The sequence below is a fragment of the Schistocerca piceifrons genome, chromosome 4, assembly GCF_021461385.2.
Source record: "Schistocerca piceifrons isolate TAMUIC-IGC-003096 chromosome 4, iqSchPice1.1, whole genome shotgun sequence".
Lineage (NCBI taxonomy): Eukaryota > Metazoa > Arthropoda > Insecta > Orthoptera > Acrididae > Schistocerca > Schistocerca piceifrons.
The window spans coordinates 630,582,686-630,602,472 of record NC_060141.1 but is presented as its reverse complement, the minus strand read 5'-3'; the positions used below and the strand labels follow the sequence as shown (position 1 = coordinate 630,602,472).

The 19,787-nt window shown below is 44.0% G+C and overlaps 1 protein-coding gene across 1 annotated transcript in view; it reads right to left on the bottom strand.

Moving 5' to 3' along the window:
* The window catches only part of LOC124795193 (soluble guanylate cyclase 89Db-like), a 440,530-nt gene that overhangs the window by 212,010 nt on the left and 208,733 nt on the right, over positions 1–19,787 (bottom strand). The window contains exon 2 of the mRNA XM_047259097.1: positions 2,187–2,392. Within this exon, the coding sequence (XP_047115053.1) occupies positions 2,187–2,392 (206 nt within the window). The remainder of the gene's footprint in view (positions 1–2,186; positions 2,393–19,787) is intronic.

The window sequence follows — 19,787 nt, the reverse complement described above, 5'->3', positions numbered from 1 at the left end:
CAGTGTCTGTCTGTCGTTCGGAGTACTAGTATGTGTTAGGCCGCCAGTCTGCTCGAGTTTGTTCAGGCAATGGTCATTTGGATCGATGGGTTGGTCGGTCGCGCATTGGGACACAGGATGACTTGTCCGTCTTGAGCGTCGGCGCATGTGAGGGCGCCACGTCAGTCCAGTGGGCCGCGCCGTATAGCGAGGCGTAGTGGCTTCGCGGCCGACACGAGAGCAGCAGGAGTCAACCCACGACACCGGTCTGGCCGGCGCGAGCTGCGACGCCGTGAGACGGGAGATCGGTGCGCCTTCCTGCGTCGGTGTGGGGGCAGCTGGCAGCGGACGCTTCGGGAGAGCGTTTTGGGGGTGCTGCGCCAGGTCTGCGCCAGACATCGCAGTTTAGTAGAAGTTAAGTGATTCGTGATATGTTGTTTCATTCGCTTATTAAATTCTACTTCTTTTCTTGGTCAATCTCTAGTCCCCAGCTTGCTCGTCTGTCTCTCGTCCGGATTTGTTAGGCAGTTAGTGTATGTGTGTCTGTCTGTCTGTCGGTCTGCCGTACGTTAATAGCTGCCTCTGTCATGGTTGTCCGATTCGGTGTTAACGAATTTATTCCTTGAAGTGTAACGGCCGAATTAATGAAATATGTTTTTATCTTGCCTATCATCTTGCGAGCCGGTATATGTGTAATGTAGAGCTTGTTGTACACTTTATGTAAGATTGAATTTCATGGGTTTTATTTAAATAGTCATTTTTATAAAGTTGCCGCCCTTTGACCGTAAGAGTCCTCTTAAAAACAAATTGCACTTTCGGTGGCAAATAATTTCTTAGTGTGAGTGTTTGTACCATTTCCATCCCTCTTACGGAGTGCATAGTTAATGTGTTTGTGAGAGTTGTTAAAATTTTTAGTTTAAGGGGGGTAGGACGTCAAACGGGCCGACTTGGAGCAGGAGGGGCATCACAGGACATTTTAATTTCCAGTGTCTATACTTTTACAAATAAATTCATAAAACTTTGTCAGCATCGCCACGAAGAATTCGGGATTCACACTGATTGCAGTGGAAGTTCAAAAACATAACAAAATAATTTTTTTTACGTGTGGAATTTCATCATTTTTTCACTTACTAATGGCTGCATTTGTTGCTAAAGGTACACTTTCTTCATAAGTTACAGAGATTCTTCGATGAATTTTGCACAGCATACATACCATACCTACAGGTGTATGAAACTCTATAATTTATTTAATTTATAAAAAAAGGAATGATCTGTTGTATTTTAAACTTCATGTTTAGAAAAAACACAAATTTTGTAGTTATTTACCTCAATTTTTCCACAGTTTTTATTATATTTGGAAAATTCTAGAGTTTCATACACCTTTAAGTATGGTTTGTGTACTGTGCAAAATTCATCGAACCATCTCTCTTACTTATGAAGAAAAGCGTACCTATAGCAACAAATGCTGCCATTAGTAAGTGAAAAGAATGATGAAATTTTACATGTAAAAAAAAATTACTTCGTTATGTTTTCGAACGTCCACTGCTATGAGTGTGAATTTTGAATCCTTCCTGGTCATGCTGACAAAGTTTTATGAATTTATTTGTAAAATTATAGACTGTGGAAATTAAAATGTCCTGTGGTGCCTCTCCTGCTCCAAGTCGGCTCGTCTGACGTCCTACCCCCCCTTAAAGTAACCTGGTGTGTTGCAGATTTGCACCAGTGTAGTCTTTCAGAGGTTGTTGTGAGCGGTCGTGACTACGGCCGTGTTGAAAGGGAGCGGCAAGCTTCTCAGCCCGAAGGCTCATACTGTCAATATTGTTCTGTCTGCCTCTAAATAAAATTGTAACTTGATATTCCGAGGGAGCTTTTCTGCTTGTAAATTGTAAATCTGTTTTTGAAAAGGTTTTTATGAATAAAATTCCAGTTTGTTAAAGGTAATTTCATTTTCATCAGTTACTCCCTGGCAACTGCCTCCACGCTCACCTAGTGTGGTTAAATGTGTTAATGTTCTTGATGAGTCGCTAGTAAATAAAGTAAATTCTTTAAGAAAAGATTTTGAAAGTAAATTCACGGTTCACTTTTGATCATATGGCGTACATACAGTAAATAATCGAGGACGTCTGTTGTAGATGCTACACTGAAACGAAGAGACGATTTATGTCGGTCCGCATCAAGCCAGTCAGAATACTAAAAGAGGTTCTCACCCGAAGTAGCTGAAGTATCGGACGAAGCAGCGGCCGAAGAACATCATGAAGCCCTCGACGGTGGCACCGTTGCCGACGACCTGGGCGCAGGCGGAAGCCAGGTCCCCGATCAGGCTGTCCGGGTAGAGGTGGTGCGTGTTGAACACCCGGAAGCGGCAGCCCGCCACCTCGCAGGCCTGCTCCCACACCGACTCCCCGTACTCGCTCTGCAACACCACGCCACACCATGCCATGTCGCCGTTACTGACTACCTACTTGTCAAAATTATCTGCACACCTGGCCGGACACAATTACGATGAGGCTGGAAAGTTTATCGAACACGGTCAAGAAAGATGAGCGTTGGAAAAAAGTCGCAACACCAAAACATAATTGATACGTCGTGATATGGGAAAACTTAACCAAAACGTAAGGTAAGCAGAGCTCAAAGGCTGCAGGGAGTGAAAGCGTAGACCCAAATGAGGTTGCAGTTTCAAACACACACACACACACACACACACACACACACACACATATATATATTATATATATATATATATATATATATATATATATATATATATATATATATATATATATATAGTGGTGTGCGTACTGTAAGACCTTCAGCACACACACCATCAGATTATTTGACTTGTCGCTCTAACGAAGTAGGCGAGTGTCAGCAATATGTCTCGAGGTCTTATTGTGGCGTGTTTATCTTCTGCCGTTAGGTCAGACGATAGAAATGCCACTTGCACGCTTAGAGTAGCAGATTGACAGTGACCAACTTTAAACATTAAAATAATAACAAGTATACGAATTACTTAACTTGGTTCTGGATGCTATTTACAATTGACAATCTGAAGTTCCTTTGGTATTGGTACGTTATTCTTATTCTCACATATATCTCTGATACTGGACAAAAGTGTCTATACCTTTATCTTCATAGCTATGTACAGGAATATGGTAATCTTATTAGGGACAGACTGAAACTTGACTATAGACTGGTACAGACAAATGTAGAACTCGTACAGACTGGTACAGACTAATGCAGACTGGTACAGACTGGTGCAGATAAATACAAACTTCCTAATCGGAGGTCTGTACACTCGTTATAATACCTCGGGCGTTCATGTATCACTGCACGAGTGTGATCCGCGAGGAGAAAAGGTTCTACGTTAGCAGCAATCTCATTGGCTGCGTTACATATTAATATGCGGGTCGGCAGAAGCAGAATTTGGTCCGTCTCTATGGCAGCGCCATCTCGTAGTGCGGAGATGGACGAGCGCTGCGCCTGCGCTGTTGTGCTTAGTGGGGCGCGCTCTAGTGGGAAAGTTGAGTACGCACTGACTACACGGAACTACGTACACAACATATATATATCACAAAACACAACAAAAATTTTTAAAGTCCAGGCCCGAAGGGCAGCTGATCATTCACAACTGTAATCTCAGAACGATAACCTTAATATTCAACATATGGAGATAGTCACGGTCTGAAGGACCCAACACTTTTGATTAATTATTGACCAATACAATAAGTTACTGAAAGGAATGACTTTAATCATTCGGCCAGAAGGGCCAATCAAATATAACCACAAATGCTGTTTTGATAATGCTACAAGAATGCAAAACCAACAGTTAATTTACTTCGTCCAAAGGAGCAGTAAAGACCAAAAGACAAAGATATATACCAAAGGTTTTTTTTAATGAAACAAGCTAACAAGATAAAATTAATAACCAAAAAAGGGTAGTGACGTCGCCACTAGGCCTGAAGGGCCTAAATATCAGTAGTAATAAATATTTGAGAATGGTTGAAGTTAGTGAGTTAGCACTTAAAACCAGCCCGTGCTCCTCACCACTAGGAAAAATTTACAATCAGCTGTACCAGGACTGCCTGCTTTAGCAATATGGCACAGACCAGCAGAACAACTAGAAACTTCACCAACGTGGCGAATCGTCCACATAGGGCATGACAGCAACTCTCTATAAAACATAAAATAAAAATTACTAAACATTGAAACACATGGTTCAAAATATAACGCCTATCTAGGCAGGAACAGTTAATGACGCCCACTGGCCTTGGCAAATCTTCGACTTAGTAAATGTGACAGCCAGTACTAAATAATAATACCACTCAACAAATTGTAAAATACAAGATCGTTATTGCACTTGGGTCAGAATAAAATTTCAACCACAGATAATATTTTAGGTTCAGTTATTGGTTGTTGTTGTTGGGGAAGCAGACCAGACAGCGAGGTCATCGGTCTCATCGGATTAGGGAAGGATGGGGAAGGAAGTCGGCCGTGCCCTTTCAGAGGAACCATCCCGGCATTTACCTGGAGTGATTTAGGGAAATCACGGAAAACCTAAATTAGGATGGCCGGACGCGGGATTGAACCGTCGTCCTCCCGAATGCGAGTCCAGTGTCTAACCACTGCGCCACCTCGCTCGGTGGGTTCAGTTATTAAGGCACAGAGAGTTAACACTCTTTTCTAGTGATAGTTACACTTGACAATATAACACCAGATCATTGAATCGGGATTTCGGGCACACCTGAGCCTATTAAAATTGCGAAACACCATGGCACACGACCTTAGAGCAAAACACACCCGACGACACGGGCAGAAATTGAGTGAGACACATCAAGTCAAGAAATTCCCACCGTTAGTCCAGAAGGCAGACAGGTTGCAACCAGCACCAACTAGAGTTATGTCAATCGCCCCAGTTCCACCATAGCAACGCGGACACGCCGCGTCAACAGTTGCCACGCCGAGCTTCCTTACCACACGTCCCGTCCAGAACGACTGCCGCCGTCCCGAGTACACACGCTAGTAGCAATCACGTGCGTTCACAGGAAGTTATACCACCTTTCACGCAACATTACGCTGCCACACAACCGGAAACTGAACTCCCCGTCTCACTCCGGCAGCAGCACTCGATACTCTCGTCGTCAGCAGGTCTCTCCCCAGAACGCAGCGCCCTCCGAAATTTAAAAGCAAACGGACCAATCGCGGCAGAGCAAAGTCAAGGCTCCGGAAGATGACACACCATACCTAGGCAAAGATGAAGATGATACGGTTCAATAATTAATGTCAAGTAATGAAATTTCGGGAATACATTTGTCTAAGTAAGTTACGTCATTTACATTGGAAGATCACAGGTTAATGTAAGCGCGAGATCAGCCATTGCAAATGTGAAATACTGGTACATTAATAACCGGTGTAACCGCCAGAATGTTGCATTTAAGCATGCATTGTATTGTACAGATGCCGGATGTCAGTTTGTGAAAGCGAGTTCTATGCCTGTTTCAATTCGTCAGGCAATACAGTGACGGTTAATGCTGCTTATGGATGACGCTAGAGTTGTCCGATGTCGTCCCATACGTGCTAGATTGGAGACAGATCTGGTGATCGAGCAGGTTAACGCAACATTTCGACACTCTCTACACGGGCGAGAGTTATCCTGTTGGAAAGCAGCACCCCCTGGAATGCTGTTCATGAATGGCAGCACAACAGGTCGAATCACCAGTGGGCCGGTCGGTAAGAACCGTTGCCGACCGCTGCATCGAGCACCAGCGCCACCTGAAATACAGGTATTTGGAAAAAGCAGCAGTGGCTTTTTTTTTATTTGAAGAAACGATAGCAATAGCCCACGAATCGAATTACTGGGACTCTGTGATCCGGGAAGCAGTCGAAATTAGACTTAGCGATAGTAAGTTCAACAGAGACAACGGTTATGCACTTAGTAACACCTGGAAGAGTGCACTGGACAAAGAAAAATCGCAGAGGAAAACTTCCCGCACTTTACCTCCTGATTCAAGGGATGGCGCTGCAAGCAACGCGGGATAGAACCTACATCTATGGAAGTAGAGGGCACCACTTCACAACGCACCATATCGCTGTTGCTATGACGTATTCCAGCCAATCAGAAGCCGTCCTTTTGCATATAAAAGTGGGAGTCTCGCCAGTTCACGACAGTCAGTTTTAGCCCCATGGAGGTAGTGGTCGAAAGCTTGGAGTTTTATCCTGAATTGACGCGGCATGTACAGCGAGAGACTTTTATTCAAGAAATACGTCGCCAAAGACTTCGTAGCCAGTGTGACTTACAGTTTTGCAATCAGGGTGCCTGGGATGACAACGTGGGTGCTCCTGCTGTGACGCGAAATCGCACACCAGACCATAGCTCCAGGTGTAGGCGCAGTGTGTCCAGCAAGCAGGCAGGTTGGTTGCAGGTCCCCGATTGGCCTAGTTCTAATCAACAGACGGCCATCACTGGCACCGAGGCAGAACTAGCTTTCCTCAGGAAACACAACAGACCATCGCCGTACCCTGCAATAAGCTCTAGCTTGACACCACTGAAGTAGCAAACGGCGGTGGTTTGAGGTCAGTGGAATGAACGCTACGTGCACTCTGCCTCGGAGCTGTCGTTGAGAAGTAATCGATTTGTAGTGCCAAGTGTCTGTCCGGAGGCTGGTCTTCTTGCGACCGTACATTCTCGTGACCTCCGCAGCCAGCAATCACGTGCAGTTGTTGCATATCTACCAAGCCTTTCTGTAATATCCTAGAAGGAACATCCAACTTCTCGTAGCGCTATTACACGACGACGTTCAAAGTGAGTGAGATCTTGACAGTGGCCTCTTTGTCGCCTTAAAAACATTCTTGACTAACATCAACCCACCACGTCCAGTTTCAAAGGTAACGAAAGCTCAAGGTCGTTACAGCGTGTATTTAAAGCAAACTTGATTTGCATCCTCACAGTGGCGCTACTAGCACCACTCTCGTGCGACTGGGGCAAAATTGGAACATACATCATTTTTCAGATGTAGTTACACGCATACAAACTTTCGTTTCTGTCGCACAAGTCCTTCTTGGTGTTGCGATTATTTTCCGTCAGTGTATAATAACTTTTTTTTCCTTCTAAACAATTTCTATTGATCGCAATGTCCGCCCCTGGTAGCTGAGTGGTCAGCGCGACGGAATGTCATGCCTAACGGCGCGAGTTCGATTACCGGCTGGGCCGGAGACTTTCTCCGCTCAGGGACTGGGTGTTGTGTTGTCCTTATCATCATCATTTCATCCCCATCGACACGCAAGTCGCCGAAATGGTGTCAACTCGAAAGACTTGCACCAGGCGAACGGTCTCCCCTACTGGAGGCCCTAGCCACACGGCATTTCCATTTTTATTGGTCGCAATATACAGGGTGATTCAAAAAGAATACCACAACTTTAAAAATGTGTATTTAATGAAAGAAACATAATATAACCTTCTGTTATACATCATTACAAAGAGTATTTAAAAAGGTTTTTTTTTCACTTAAAAACAAGTTCAGAGATGTTCAATATGGCCCCCTCCAGACACTCGAGCAATATCAACCCGATACTCCAACTCGTTCCACACTCTCTGTAGCATATCAGGCGTAACAGTTTGGATAGCTGCTGTTATTTCTCGTTTCAAATCATCAATGGTGGCTGGGAGAGGTGGCCGAAACACCATATCCTTAACATACCCCCATAAGAAAAAATCGCAGGGGGTAAGATCAGGGCTTCTTGGAGGCCGTCCAGAACTTTTCCCTTTGCACAAACACCCATTCTCTGTAAACTGTTTATACCAACATTTAATACACCACCTATCAGGAGGTTTAACACCATACTTCGTTCGAAATGCACGCTGAACAACTGTCGTCGATTCACGTCTGCCGTACTCAATAACACAAAAAGCTTTCTGTTGAGCGGTCGCCATCTTAGCATGAACTGACGCTGACGCCTAGTCAACAGCGCCTCAAGCGAACAAATGTACAACTAAATGAAACTTTATAGCTCCCTTAATTCGCCGACAGATAGTGCTTAGCTCTGCCTTTTGTCGTTGCAGAGTTTTAAATTCCTAAAGTTGTGGTATTCTTTTTGAATCACCCTGTATTCTGGAAGGTGATTCTTCTGGAATAAATGTCAGCATGGGTTTCACATGTCATTCGATTTCCGTCGGAATGTGTTATAAGCAGGAATCTAATGCGATTTATATGTTGCCACCCTATTTCAGGTCTACCAAGTCTCATCTGCTACTGCGAATGTTCCGTAGAAATTCTGAATCTTTGTCCATACATACCAGTAAAGCAGCGACCTGTTTACTTCTGCACGTCGGACTGTGTGTCCAACAGGTATCGAGACCACCGTCTTATGCTCACCTCACCCCACTTTTTGTAAATGATACCTCTAACGCTGCCAGTCTGAGAGGCACTCGACAGCTTTATTCGGCATCTGCTTCATTCACTCAGTCTCTCTCTCTCTCTCCTCATATACTGACAGGCGACTTGACCAGTCGCAGCATTAGGCATATGGGTTTTAAGCCAGTCGTAGTCTCCGTAATGACATTATCTTTTGAACATGGGGAGGTCGAAAAAAATCAGGGAACCACTTACAAACAAAGGTTTATTGGAAACCAGGATCTAGTTTTTGACAATTTTAAATTGTTGAAATGGAGAAACTTCAGCTTAGCACTGGAGAAGTTTACAAATGGCAGACGAAGCAGAACAGGCAAAAAATTGTAAATTCAGATTAGGCGGTAGACATCACAAAAAAGTGCAGAGAAGGCAGAAAATAACACTAGGTACATGTAAAGATTGACATACAAATTAAAAAACAGTACTAAATTAGCGAACAGCTACAATGTTTTGAGCTAAACGACATAAAGGCCGAAGGTTTGCATCGATAATAACTGCCTCCCCGTCGCCGCCTTTAACCATACAGAGTAAAATCTAATTTATGAGGGCGTTCGAAGCCTTATAGTCCACACTCGGTATGCCAATCAGGAACCAGGCTGAAGATACCCATATGGTAAAGCGTCTTATTCTGCTGCGTGAAAGGGGCGGTAACTCCCTGCTAAACATTCTCGTCCGACAGGAATCTGCCCTTTAAGGCCTATTTTAAGGGACCGAAGGCGCAGGAGGAAAGATCAAGACTGCACGGCGTATGGTCAAGTGTCTACTTCTTGAGTACGCGTAACTTCTGCGTTTCGACATACACTACTAGCCATTAAAATTGCTACACCAAGAAGAAATGCAGATAATAAACGGGTATTCATTGGACAAATATATAATACTAGAACTGACATGTCATTACATTTTCACCTAATTTGGGTGCATAGATCCTGAGAAATAAGTACCCAGAACAACCACCTATGGCCGTAATAACGGCCTTGATAAGCCTGGGCATTGAGTCAAACAGAGCTTGGATGGCGGGTACAGTTACGGCTGACCATGCAGATTCAACACGATACCACAGTTCATCAAGAGTAGTGACTGGCGTATAGTGACGAACCAGTTGATCGGCCACCATTGACCAGACGTTTTCAGTTGGTGAGAGATCTGGAGAATGTGCTGGCCAGGGCAGCAGTCAAACATTTTCTGTATCCAGAAAGGCCCGTACAGGACCTGCAACTTGCAACATGCGGTCGTGCATTATTCTGCTGAAATGTAGGTTTTCGCAGGGATCGAATGAAGGGTAGAGCCACGGGTCGTAACACATTTGAAATGTAACGACCACTGTTCAAAGTGCCGTCAATGCGAACAAGAGGTGACCGAGACGTGTAACCAATGGCACCCCATACCATCACGCCAGGTGGTACGCCAGTATAACGATTACGAATACACGCTACCAATGTGCGTTCACTGCGATGTCGCCAAACACGGACGCGACCATCATGATGCTGTAAACAGAACCTGGATTCATCCGAAAAAATGACGTTTTGCCATTCGTGCACCCAGGTTCGTCGTTGAGTACACCATCGCAGGCACTCCTGTCTGTGATGCAGCGTCAAGAGTAACCGCAGCCATGGTCTCCGAGATGATTGTCCATGCTGCTGCAAACGTCGTCGAATTGTTCCTGCAGATGGTTGTTGTCTTGCAAACGTCCCCATCTGTAGACTCAGGGATCGACACGTGGCTGCACGATCCGTTACAGCCATGAGGATAAGATGCCTGTCATCTCGACTGCTAGTGATACGAGGCCGTTGGGATCCAGCACGGCGTTCCGTATTACCCTCCTGAACCCACCGAATCCATATTCTGCTAACAGTCATTGGATCTCGACCAACGCGAGCAGCAATGTCGCGATACGATAAACCGCAATCGCGATAGGCTACAATCCGACAGTTTATCAAAGTCGGAAACGTGACGGTACGCATTTCTCCTCCTTACACGATGCATCACAACAACGTTTCACCAGGCAACGCCGGTCAACTGCTGTTTGTGTATGAGACATCGGTTGGAAACTTTCCCCGTGTTAGCACGTTGTAGGTGTCGCCACCGGCGCCAACTTTGTGTGAATGCTCTGGAAAGCTAATCATTTGCATATCACAGCATCTTCTTCCTGTCGGTTAAATTTCGCGTCTGTAGCACGTCATCTTCGTGGTGTAGCCATTTTAATGGCCAGTAGTGTATTTTGCGATATGGGGACGTGCGTCATCTTGAAGCAACAGCACCCCTTGTCGCAGTTTTCCCGGTCCTGGTTTCGACAGACATTCTGCCTCATACACATTCTCAAATGATTGTATACCGGTAGTTGTCCTTCGGTAGCCGAGTACAGAATAACATCAGGTTGGTTCTGTTTGGACGCATTTGGTGATAATGTCGCCGTAATTCGCGTTTCCGTTTTACCGCTCGCACGTCGAATAGACACTGCCACACTAATCGCTTGCCTACGTCGGTGCATATATACCCGCATCGCAGCCACGCTACCTTGCATTCAATTGCAGCAGTAACGCCCCCAAATGGAAACTTTTTGCTCATTCTCATATATTCGCCGTTCATTGCAAAACACGGCGACTCTTCACAGCACGGTTTACTGATTCCAGATAGCTTCAGGCCAGTATGTTCAACGCCACACTGCGCTTGTTAAAATTCCTCGCAATAAACGTGCAGAGGTCTGTACTTTCAAATTATATTGACACTTGGTTCTCGGCCAGTTCCTCTTAGACTTATGTTTGTACCATTCATCACGCACGAAGGAAAGCTAAGCATGCTGTAAAGCTGAATACAGCTGCCTCAGTGTTCAAGGCAACGGAAACACTGAAATACGTACGCATATCCCACATATCATACCTCAAGAGAGCAAGTAAAATTAACTGAGTATGTAGCTTTCTGCGTCCAGTGTCAATTTGAATAAAATCCTTTTGAGAATCAGTCCATGTCATCCAGTAAATTAGAAAGGACCTATAGGATGTATAACAAAATCTCTGACAACGCCTAGTATGTTGTTCTGGATGGCAAACTTCTCATTTTTAAAGGTGGAATTACTATTCACAAATGCAGTTGGTCTCTGTTGCTGCCACTAGTATCTAAAGGAATGCGACACAAGAACAGTTCACAGGTGTAATCACGGCGTCCATTACAGTTTCAGTCATAATTATATTCAAACGCCGCAGAGGGTGGCACAGTACACAGTTTTATACACAACACCAATTGATGGCATATGAGTCTCTTATTCCCTAACATCCTCCCCATCCTGGTCTATCTCGAGGGGAATCGAGGGGAATGACCAACTACACCGGTGGACAGATCGTGCCGTCCCGCTGCATCTTATTTTACCATCTAGGACGCCGGCACGGTAGCTCAGCGTGTTCCGTCAGAGGGTTAGCTGCCCTCTGTAATAAAAAAAACTGAGTTAATCGATTAACAACGAACTTAAACGGATGTCTTACGACGTCCGCCCCGAGCAGATGCAACAAACGTAAAAAAAAGGTTTGATGTCCTCAAGTAGAACGACTTCTTCTTGAGGGGTATCCCTTCACCCGTGGTAGCTTCTTACCAGCAGGAGGTCTTCATTTTTCCACCTACGCCAAATGTCCTCGTTGACCTTTTATCTTAGTCGGAATTTATTGGCAAGATCCCTCCTAGGTGTTGGTTCTGGCTCACATGGAGTGGGTACTAGTTTTCCACCATTTAGGAAATGAGCTGATGTCAATGCCGGATCTTTCGTTGCTTGGGTGTTGGGCCTTGAGTTTATTGCGGCTTCTATTCCTATCAAAACGGCGTTTAGGTTCTCTTCATCCATCTGAGAGCGACTAAGCATCATCCACAAGTAACGCTTGACTGAGCGTATCACGCGTTCCCACCAGTCTCCCTACCCAGGTGATTCTATGATTACAAAATCGAGTCAAGATGACTTTGCAACTGCTGTGGCCTAGATGCATTCACTGATTCCATTGGATGTGGTGTCATAAAGTCTTGTATCCTCTCCTGCGGCAAGCTCTCGGATAACTGTTGTAAATCTTGACGTCCTGGATACTAGCGCTGAAAGTAATTGACGTCCGAGCCGATCTCCCACATGTTCTATTGAAGACAGATCTGAGGGTTTTGCTGGTCACGGGAGTAACCTCAACATAAAGTAGACAGTTCGTAGAGACACGTGACATGTGTGGATGAGTATTGTCCCATTGAAAAATGGCGCCACAATACAGTGTGAAGGGAGGTAACGCATGAGGATCCAAGATGTCCCTGACGTACCGCTGTGTAGTGAGAATTCTCCCCATATTATGAGACTAAATAGAATACTTCTGTGCCTTCAGGTCCTTTCCCAACAGAATTTTTCAGGAGGTCCACTACTTGTTCTCGGATGGCAGCAGAAAATGTGGAGTTACCACACAGTACGACGATCTTTCCTTGTGATGGACAGATGTGGTTGACCGGAACCTTGAAGCGAGTATGGACGCTCACACGCTCCCATTCAATCCGACGTCGGACGAACTGTCCATAAATTACGCTACAAAGTTCTAACGGAAATGCCGTTATTAATCCGGAGAGTGTAGAAAGCGTTGTGCAGCCAGCTCGCAATCTTAGATAACACTGAATCGTTACGGACCAATTGAGTGAAGTCTCACACCAAACAAAGAACCCTGACCACTATTTCTGTCTTTATTTCGAACTGTGTGAGATTCATAGAAACGCGGTAAGAAGTTCTGTATCTACAGAACTCTGAAATAGTACGAAAACTTTAGAGACATCTTACTCATTCTGACGTTGCCTCATAGGTATTGTAACTGATGTGAAGACTTTTAGGAGCAGTTACTACATCCAATTTTATTGGAGAACGATAAGAGGCCGTGACATCGTAGCTGCACGGATATCTCAAGCAGGGAAAGGGCTAGGGGCTTTATCAGGGGCGTGAGCCCTGAATTAACGATAAGTACTCGCGGCAAGTGCTGTCGTGTCTCACGCATCGATTGTCGATAAGCTACATTATGGGCCAGATGGCTCGGACATCGATTAGCGATGCATTGTCTGAGAGCTGCGACGTAGCACCTCCAGTCTGAACCATTAGCGCTGCACTGCACTCGTGTGTAGACTGGCGGCAGTTGCAGATGTTCTTTGCTTTTCGAATAGAACGATTCTGTTTTACCGTTAGTTACTCCAGCTTATCTCTTGTGAATACGCGTGTATGTGCGGTGAAATGGTTAAATTCCTTGTTGAACATTTCTGAATAGTGCATCTGTATATATGAGATCTGGAAAGAAAAGAACGAACCTGCTCCTGTTACTAATGAACTACTTCTCGTGATGTATTAGTGCGCAACTGTTTTCCGACGGTGACATGTACCGTTACGCAGAGACAGATAGGTGATTATGGCTTAAAGAGAGTTAACAGTGGAGCTTTGTTCTTGTATTTCTAATACCTGTCATTGGATTCCTCATAGATTTAAACGAAATAAAAAAATCTATCAAGAAAACAAAATTTAAGGTGCGATTGTGGTTATTTTTGTACCAATACAAAGTTATTCACAAAACGGAAGTTTAGTGGCAGATTATAAAAAAGTAACATGGTAATACAACTGGAACGGCCTTGCCGCAGTGGGTACACAGGTTCCCGTGAGATCACCGAAGTTAAGCAGTGTTGGGCGTGGCCAGCTTTTGAATGGGTGACCATCCAGCCGCCATGCACTGTTGGCATTTTCCGGGGAGCACTCAGCCTCGTGATGCCAATTGAGGAGCTACTCGACCGAATAGTAACGGCTTCGGTCAAGAATACCATCATATTGACCGGGATAGCGGTGTACTGACCCCACGCCCCTCCGATCCGCAACCTCCTCTGAGGATGACACGGCGGTCTGATTGTCCCGGTAGGCCACTCGTGGCCTGAAGACGGAGTGAGTAATAGAACTGGGATTCGATGTGAAGGGAAGGAAAGTGCATGAAAAACTTTCTTTCAATCGAGAGCAAAATTTGATCGAATATTAATACCCTGTAATGCCCTGCTCAAAACAGTGAAAAGATGTATTTAGCTCGAATGGTTATCGTAGTTTCGCCTCACAAACAGCAGAACAGAGACCCTGAAAAATAGGGTAAACAGTCGTCTCGCCTGTTTCTGAAACCAGAAAGCCAAATAGTGTCTGCCAGTGTGGGTTCAATAGTGCTTTTCACCTCTGAAAACCCGACTCTGCAGTAGGTCGCGAGGCAACAGGACATCCTGCCAAGTTGAGTCTTGTTTGAGTTATCACTCTTCTGAATAGCCGCCACGTATTCCTCTCCTGTGGCAACTTTTCCATCTCAGAGAACCACTTGCAATCTACGTCCTCAATTATTTGCTGATGTATTCCAACCTCTGTCTTCATCTAACAAGGGGAGGCCGCCAATTGTGAAATTCAGATTCGATTCATACTGCGCATAATAAAAGCTCATGGCCAGAGGTGTAATGTGGCAAAGCACCAAGACGCACTTCTCAGCCGTTGTCGAGAAAATGGACAGTTAAAAGAAACCGCTGCGGTGAAATACTCTCTACGATTAATAATTTTCTATAGCGTCGTGGCGCAGCGGTAAGGGCTCAGGTTCGTAATCCGAAGGTCACCGGATCGAATCTCGCGCCATGCAACTTTTTTTTTTTTTTTTTTAGAATTTGTTTTTTGTAATTGAAATGTGTGTACACACACACACACACATATATATATATATATATATATATATATATATATATATATATAATTCCCGGCAATCTGTTGCAACAATTATGCATATAATAAGTTGTTGAAAGTCGTTTGTCGTGGAAAAACTGGCGACTTCGAACATCATTATGTTTTCCGCAAACAAAGTTGTATTTCATAAATGTTATTAATTGTCCTCATAATGTTAACCACGTATAGTTAACGGAAGACGTAGAAACGATATTCCGAAACGAATACGTATAGCGTAAGTCAAACGTTCCAATTACAATAAAGACCCCACGAACACAAATTTGCTGTGGCAGGTGTGAAATATAAACTCCGTTACTCGCTCGTTACACTTGAAGGACAGATGTTGAATGGTCCGAAACGAGCCGCCGCATAACAGTGTAGTTGCCTGCTAACTTCGAAAGAAGGTAGATGCGGTCCCTACCGCAACTTATAACATCGTCGAAAATCGGTGCGGACGTGAGAGCTTTGGTACACCCTGTTAAGCAAACGGAAAAATGGAGGCGGTACAATTGGAGAGCGATCCGCCTTCACCAACATGCATAAGCAATTCATTAATAGTTTATATATACAGGGTGATTCAAAAAGAATACCACAACTTTAAAAATGTGTATTTAATGAAAGAAACATAATATAACCTTCTGTTATACATCATTACAAAGAGTATTTAAAAAGGTTTTTTTTTTCACTCAAAAACAAGTTCAGAGATGTTCAATATGGCCCCCTCCAGACACTCGAGCAATATCAACCCGATACTCCAACTCGTTCCACACTCTCTGTAGCATATCAGGCGTAACAGTTTGGATAGCTGCTGTTATTTCTCGTTTCAAATCATCAATGGTGGCTGGGAGAGGTGGCCGAAACACCATATCCTTAACATACCCCCATAAGAAAAACTCGCAGGGGGTAAGATCACGGCTTCTTGGAGGCCAGTGATGAAGTGCTCTGTCACGGGCTGCCTGGCGGCCGATCCATCGCCTCGGGTAGTTGACGTTCAGGTACTTACGAACAGATAAGTTTAATACACCACCTATCAGGAGGTTTAACACCATACTTCGTTCGAAATGCATGCTGAACAACTGTCGTCGATTCACTTCTGCCGTACTCATTAACACAAAAAGCTTTCTGTTGAGCGGTCGCCATCTTAGCATCAACTGACGCTGACGCTGACGCCTAGTCAACAGCGCCTCAAGCGAACAAATGTACAACTAAATGAAACTTTATAGCTCCCTTAATTCGCCGACAGATAGTGCTTAGCTCTGCCTTTTGTCGTTGCAGAGTTTTAAATTCCTAAAGTTGTGGTATTCATTTGAATTACAAAAAACTAATAATAAAAAAAACTGCATGGCGCGAGGGTCGATCCGGCGACCTTCGGATTACGAACCCGAGCGCTTACCGCTGCGCCACGACGCTGCAGAAAATTGTTAATCGTAGAGAGTATTTCACCGTATCGGTTTTAACTGTCGATTTTCTCGACAACGGCTGAGAAGTGCGTCTTGGTGCTTTGCCTCATTACACCTCTGGCAATGAGCTTTTATTATGCACAGTATGAATCGAATCTGAATTTCACAATTGGCGGCCTCCCCTTCTACCTTCTACGGTTCCCTTTATTACCATGGAGGTTATTCCCTGATATCTTAACAGATGTCCTACTATCAAGTATCTTCTCCTTGTCAGTGTTTTCCGTATACTCTTTTCCTCTCCGATTCTGCGGAAAACCTCCTCACTGCATAGCTGTAACACCACATCCAAGTCATCGCTTCTCTGCTGTTCTGGTTTTCCCACGGTCCTGTCTCACTACCATACACTGCTGTGCTACAAAAGCACAGTCTCAGAAATTTCTTCGTCAAACTAAGACCTATTTTGATACCAGTAGACTTCTCTTGGGCAGGAATGCCCTTTTTGCCAGTACTAGTCTGCTTTTCGTGTCATCCTTGCTCCGTCCATCACGGGCTATTCTGCTGCTTAGGTAGCGGATTTCCTGAACTTCATCTACTTCGTGATCACTAATTTTGATGTTAAGTTTATCGCTGTTCTCATTTCGGCTACTTCTCATTACCTTCGTCTTTCTTCGGTTTTTTCTCAGTCCGTAATCTGTTCTCATTGTGCTGTTCATTCCATTTAACAGATCCTTTAATTCTTCTGCATTTTCTCTGGATATGGCAATGTCGTCAGTGAATCTTATCATTGATATCGTTCCAACTTGAATTTTAATCCCACTCTTTAACCTTTCTTTTAATTCCGTCATTGCTTCTTCGATGCATAGATTGAAGGGTAGGGGTGAAAGGCTACATCCCTGTCTTACACACATTTTAATCCGAGCCCTTCGTTCTTCGTCTTCCACTTTTACTGTTCCCTCTTGGTCCTTGTACAGACTGTGTATACTACGCGTCTTTCCCTACAATTTATACCTACTTTTCTCACAATATTGAACAGCAAAAGTGCGTGCCAGCAATCGGTATATAATAAGTGGAACATTTGAAAGTTGGTTCATGAGAGCAGACGCCTTTCATCATGTCCTCACAGTTAAGGCACGACTTCATGCAACATTTTGACATACAAAAATTCGTATTGAGTAAAACTACTTCTCGAGCGTGGTGTGGTTCTTTAAAGTCACTGATGCAACGCGGTGTGCTCTTATCATATGGCTTAAAGAAAAGATGCGCTACTTCACACAACTTTCATTACCTCTAAGGCGGTGTTACAAATGTTGCGCACACGAAAAGAATGAAACACCAAAAGCGGCGGAGGGAACGGAACGAAATGAAATTTCATGAGCCGAGAGAGAAAGTGATGTTATTTCAGTGATTACATTTTTTTTTAGTCATCAGTCCCGTACCAACTTTTCATATCAGCGACATACATCCTCAATTATTTGCTGGATGCATCCTAATCTCTATCTTCCTCTACAGTTTTTATCCTCTACAGCTCCCTCTTGCACCATGGAATTTCTTCCCTGATATCTTAACAGAGGTCCTATCATCCTGTCCCTTCTTCTTGTCAGTGTTTTCCACATATTCTATTCCTCGTCGATTCTGCGGAGAACCTCCTCTCCTAGCCGAACGAGGGGTAACCGCCTAAAAACCACATCTATTTTGGCCGGTACACCGGCCCTCCTCGTTAATCTGCTGAGCGGATTCGATCCAGGGCCGGCAAGCTTTCCCTAGACTCGGAAGCGGCGGGACAGTGCGCACAGTTTTCCGAGCGGGTTTGGCTGACGAGGAGAAAACGGCAAGCGGCACCATCCGATTTCTCAGGAACTTCACTCAGTAGAAGACGAGTCAAAATAAGTATACACGTGTCTCGGCTCATCTGTAGATACTCTTATCGTTTCTGAAAAACGACAGTCAAAGTTTTTGAGGTACTTTGAGGGACTTTATGTGCCTTTTATTGCGCTGTCCGTAGATTCATTGGTGGCTTATGGCTAAATGGTTAGCATCGCCGGTTATTAATTTTGTCATTTGTTCGAAACCTAATTTTTGTTTTTATTTTTTATTTTATTTTTATTGTATTCCTTTATCTACTCATGTCAGTGGAAGGTTAATACACGAGCGTTTCTGATCAAATTAGGGGATACAAGGACGTTACAGTAATTTTAAAATATCAAATGTATTTCACAACCTTTTTAAATGTTCATATTCTGATATTTCATTCTCATACCAGATCTTATGTTAACACTTATATTTTATTCATATATTCCTCAAGAAGATTTGGGGAGTTCCTTTGGATGATATCGATCACACAACGTCCGAAACACAGTTTTCCAAACACCGCGAGCATCGTGCTAAAGCAGATTTGTCACAGTGACATTTTCTCACATGAATCTCACTCGAGAAAGAAACGTTGTTAACAATGGCGAAGGTTTCGAACGTTGGCAACAATATCAATGCAAACTATGCGTAACGGGTCACGTTTCCGAAAAATGGCGCTTGCAACTCATTATGAAACAACGTACACAACAGGAATTTCACCGAAAACAATTTCAAATAATTCGTTCATCCTTTTTTTTTTAATTCATTCATCTGGCATACAATTAGCAGACGAATAAAGGCAACTTGATATCAGTATACTAGGTAAAACATTCGTTTGGTAATATTCTACAGATATGGTTATATCAACGAAAAACCAAAACCCTGGGCGCAAAATAAAGAAACCGCGACGCTAACCATTCTGCTGCCATTTCATCTGAGGATATCGTGCGGTAAAAGATACAAAACTTATTTGGAAAATGCCTCAAAAACTTTGACCGTTTTTTGAGAAACGGTCGAGTAGCTACGGATAAGCCGAGACAGGTGTTCGCCTATTTTGACCCCTCTTCCACTGAGCGAAATTCATGGAAAATCTGGTTCTCCTCGTAAGTACAAGATGATCCTTGCACAGAAGAAAACAGCAATCAGCCGCTCTTAATAATGTTTTCTGTTTACACGAAAAGCACCGGTGCCGATTTCCAACCGACAGGTTCATTTTCGGGCGGCTGTTCACGATTCGGTTAGACTTGTTGTTTACATTTGTTGTCAGCTGTCTTTCCCAGCTAATAGCGAAAGTAAATTAACTGTAACTGTACCTAATAACCAGTTGGTAGGACATGTTCTGAGGCATCAAGGGATCACAAATTTAGCATTGGAGGGAAGCGTGGAGGGTAAAAATCGTAGAGGGAGACCAAGAGATGAATACACTAAGCAGATTCA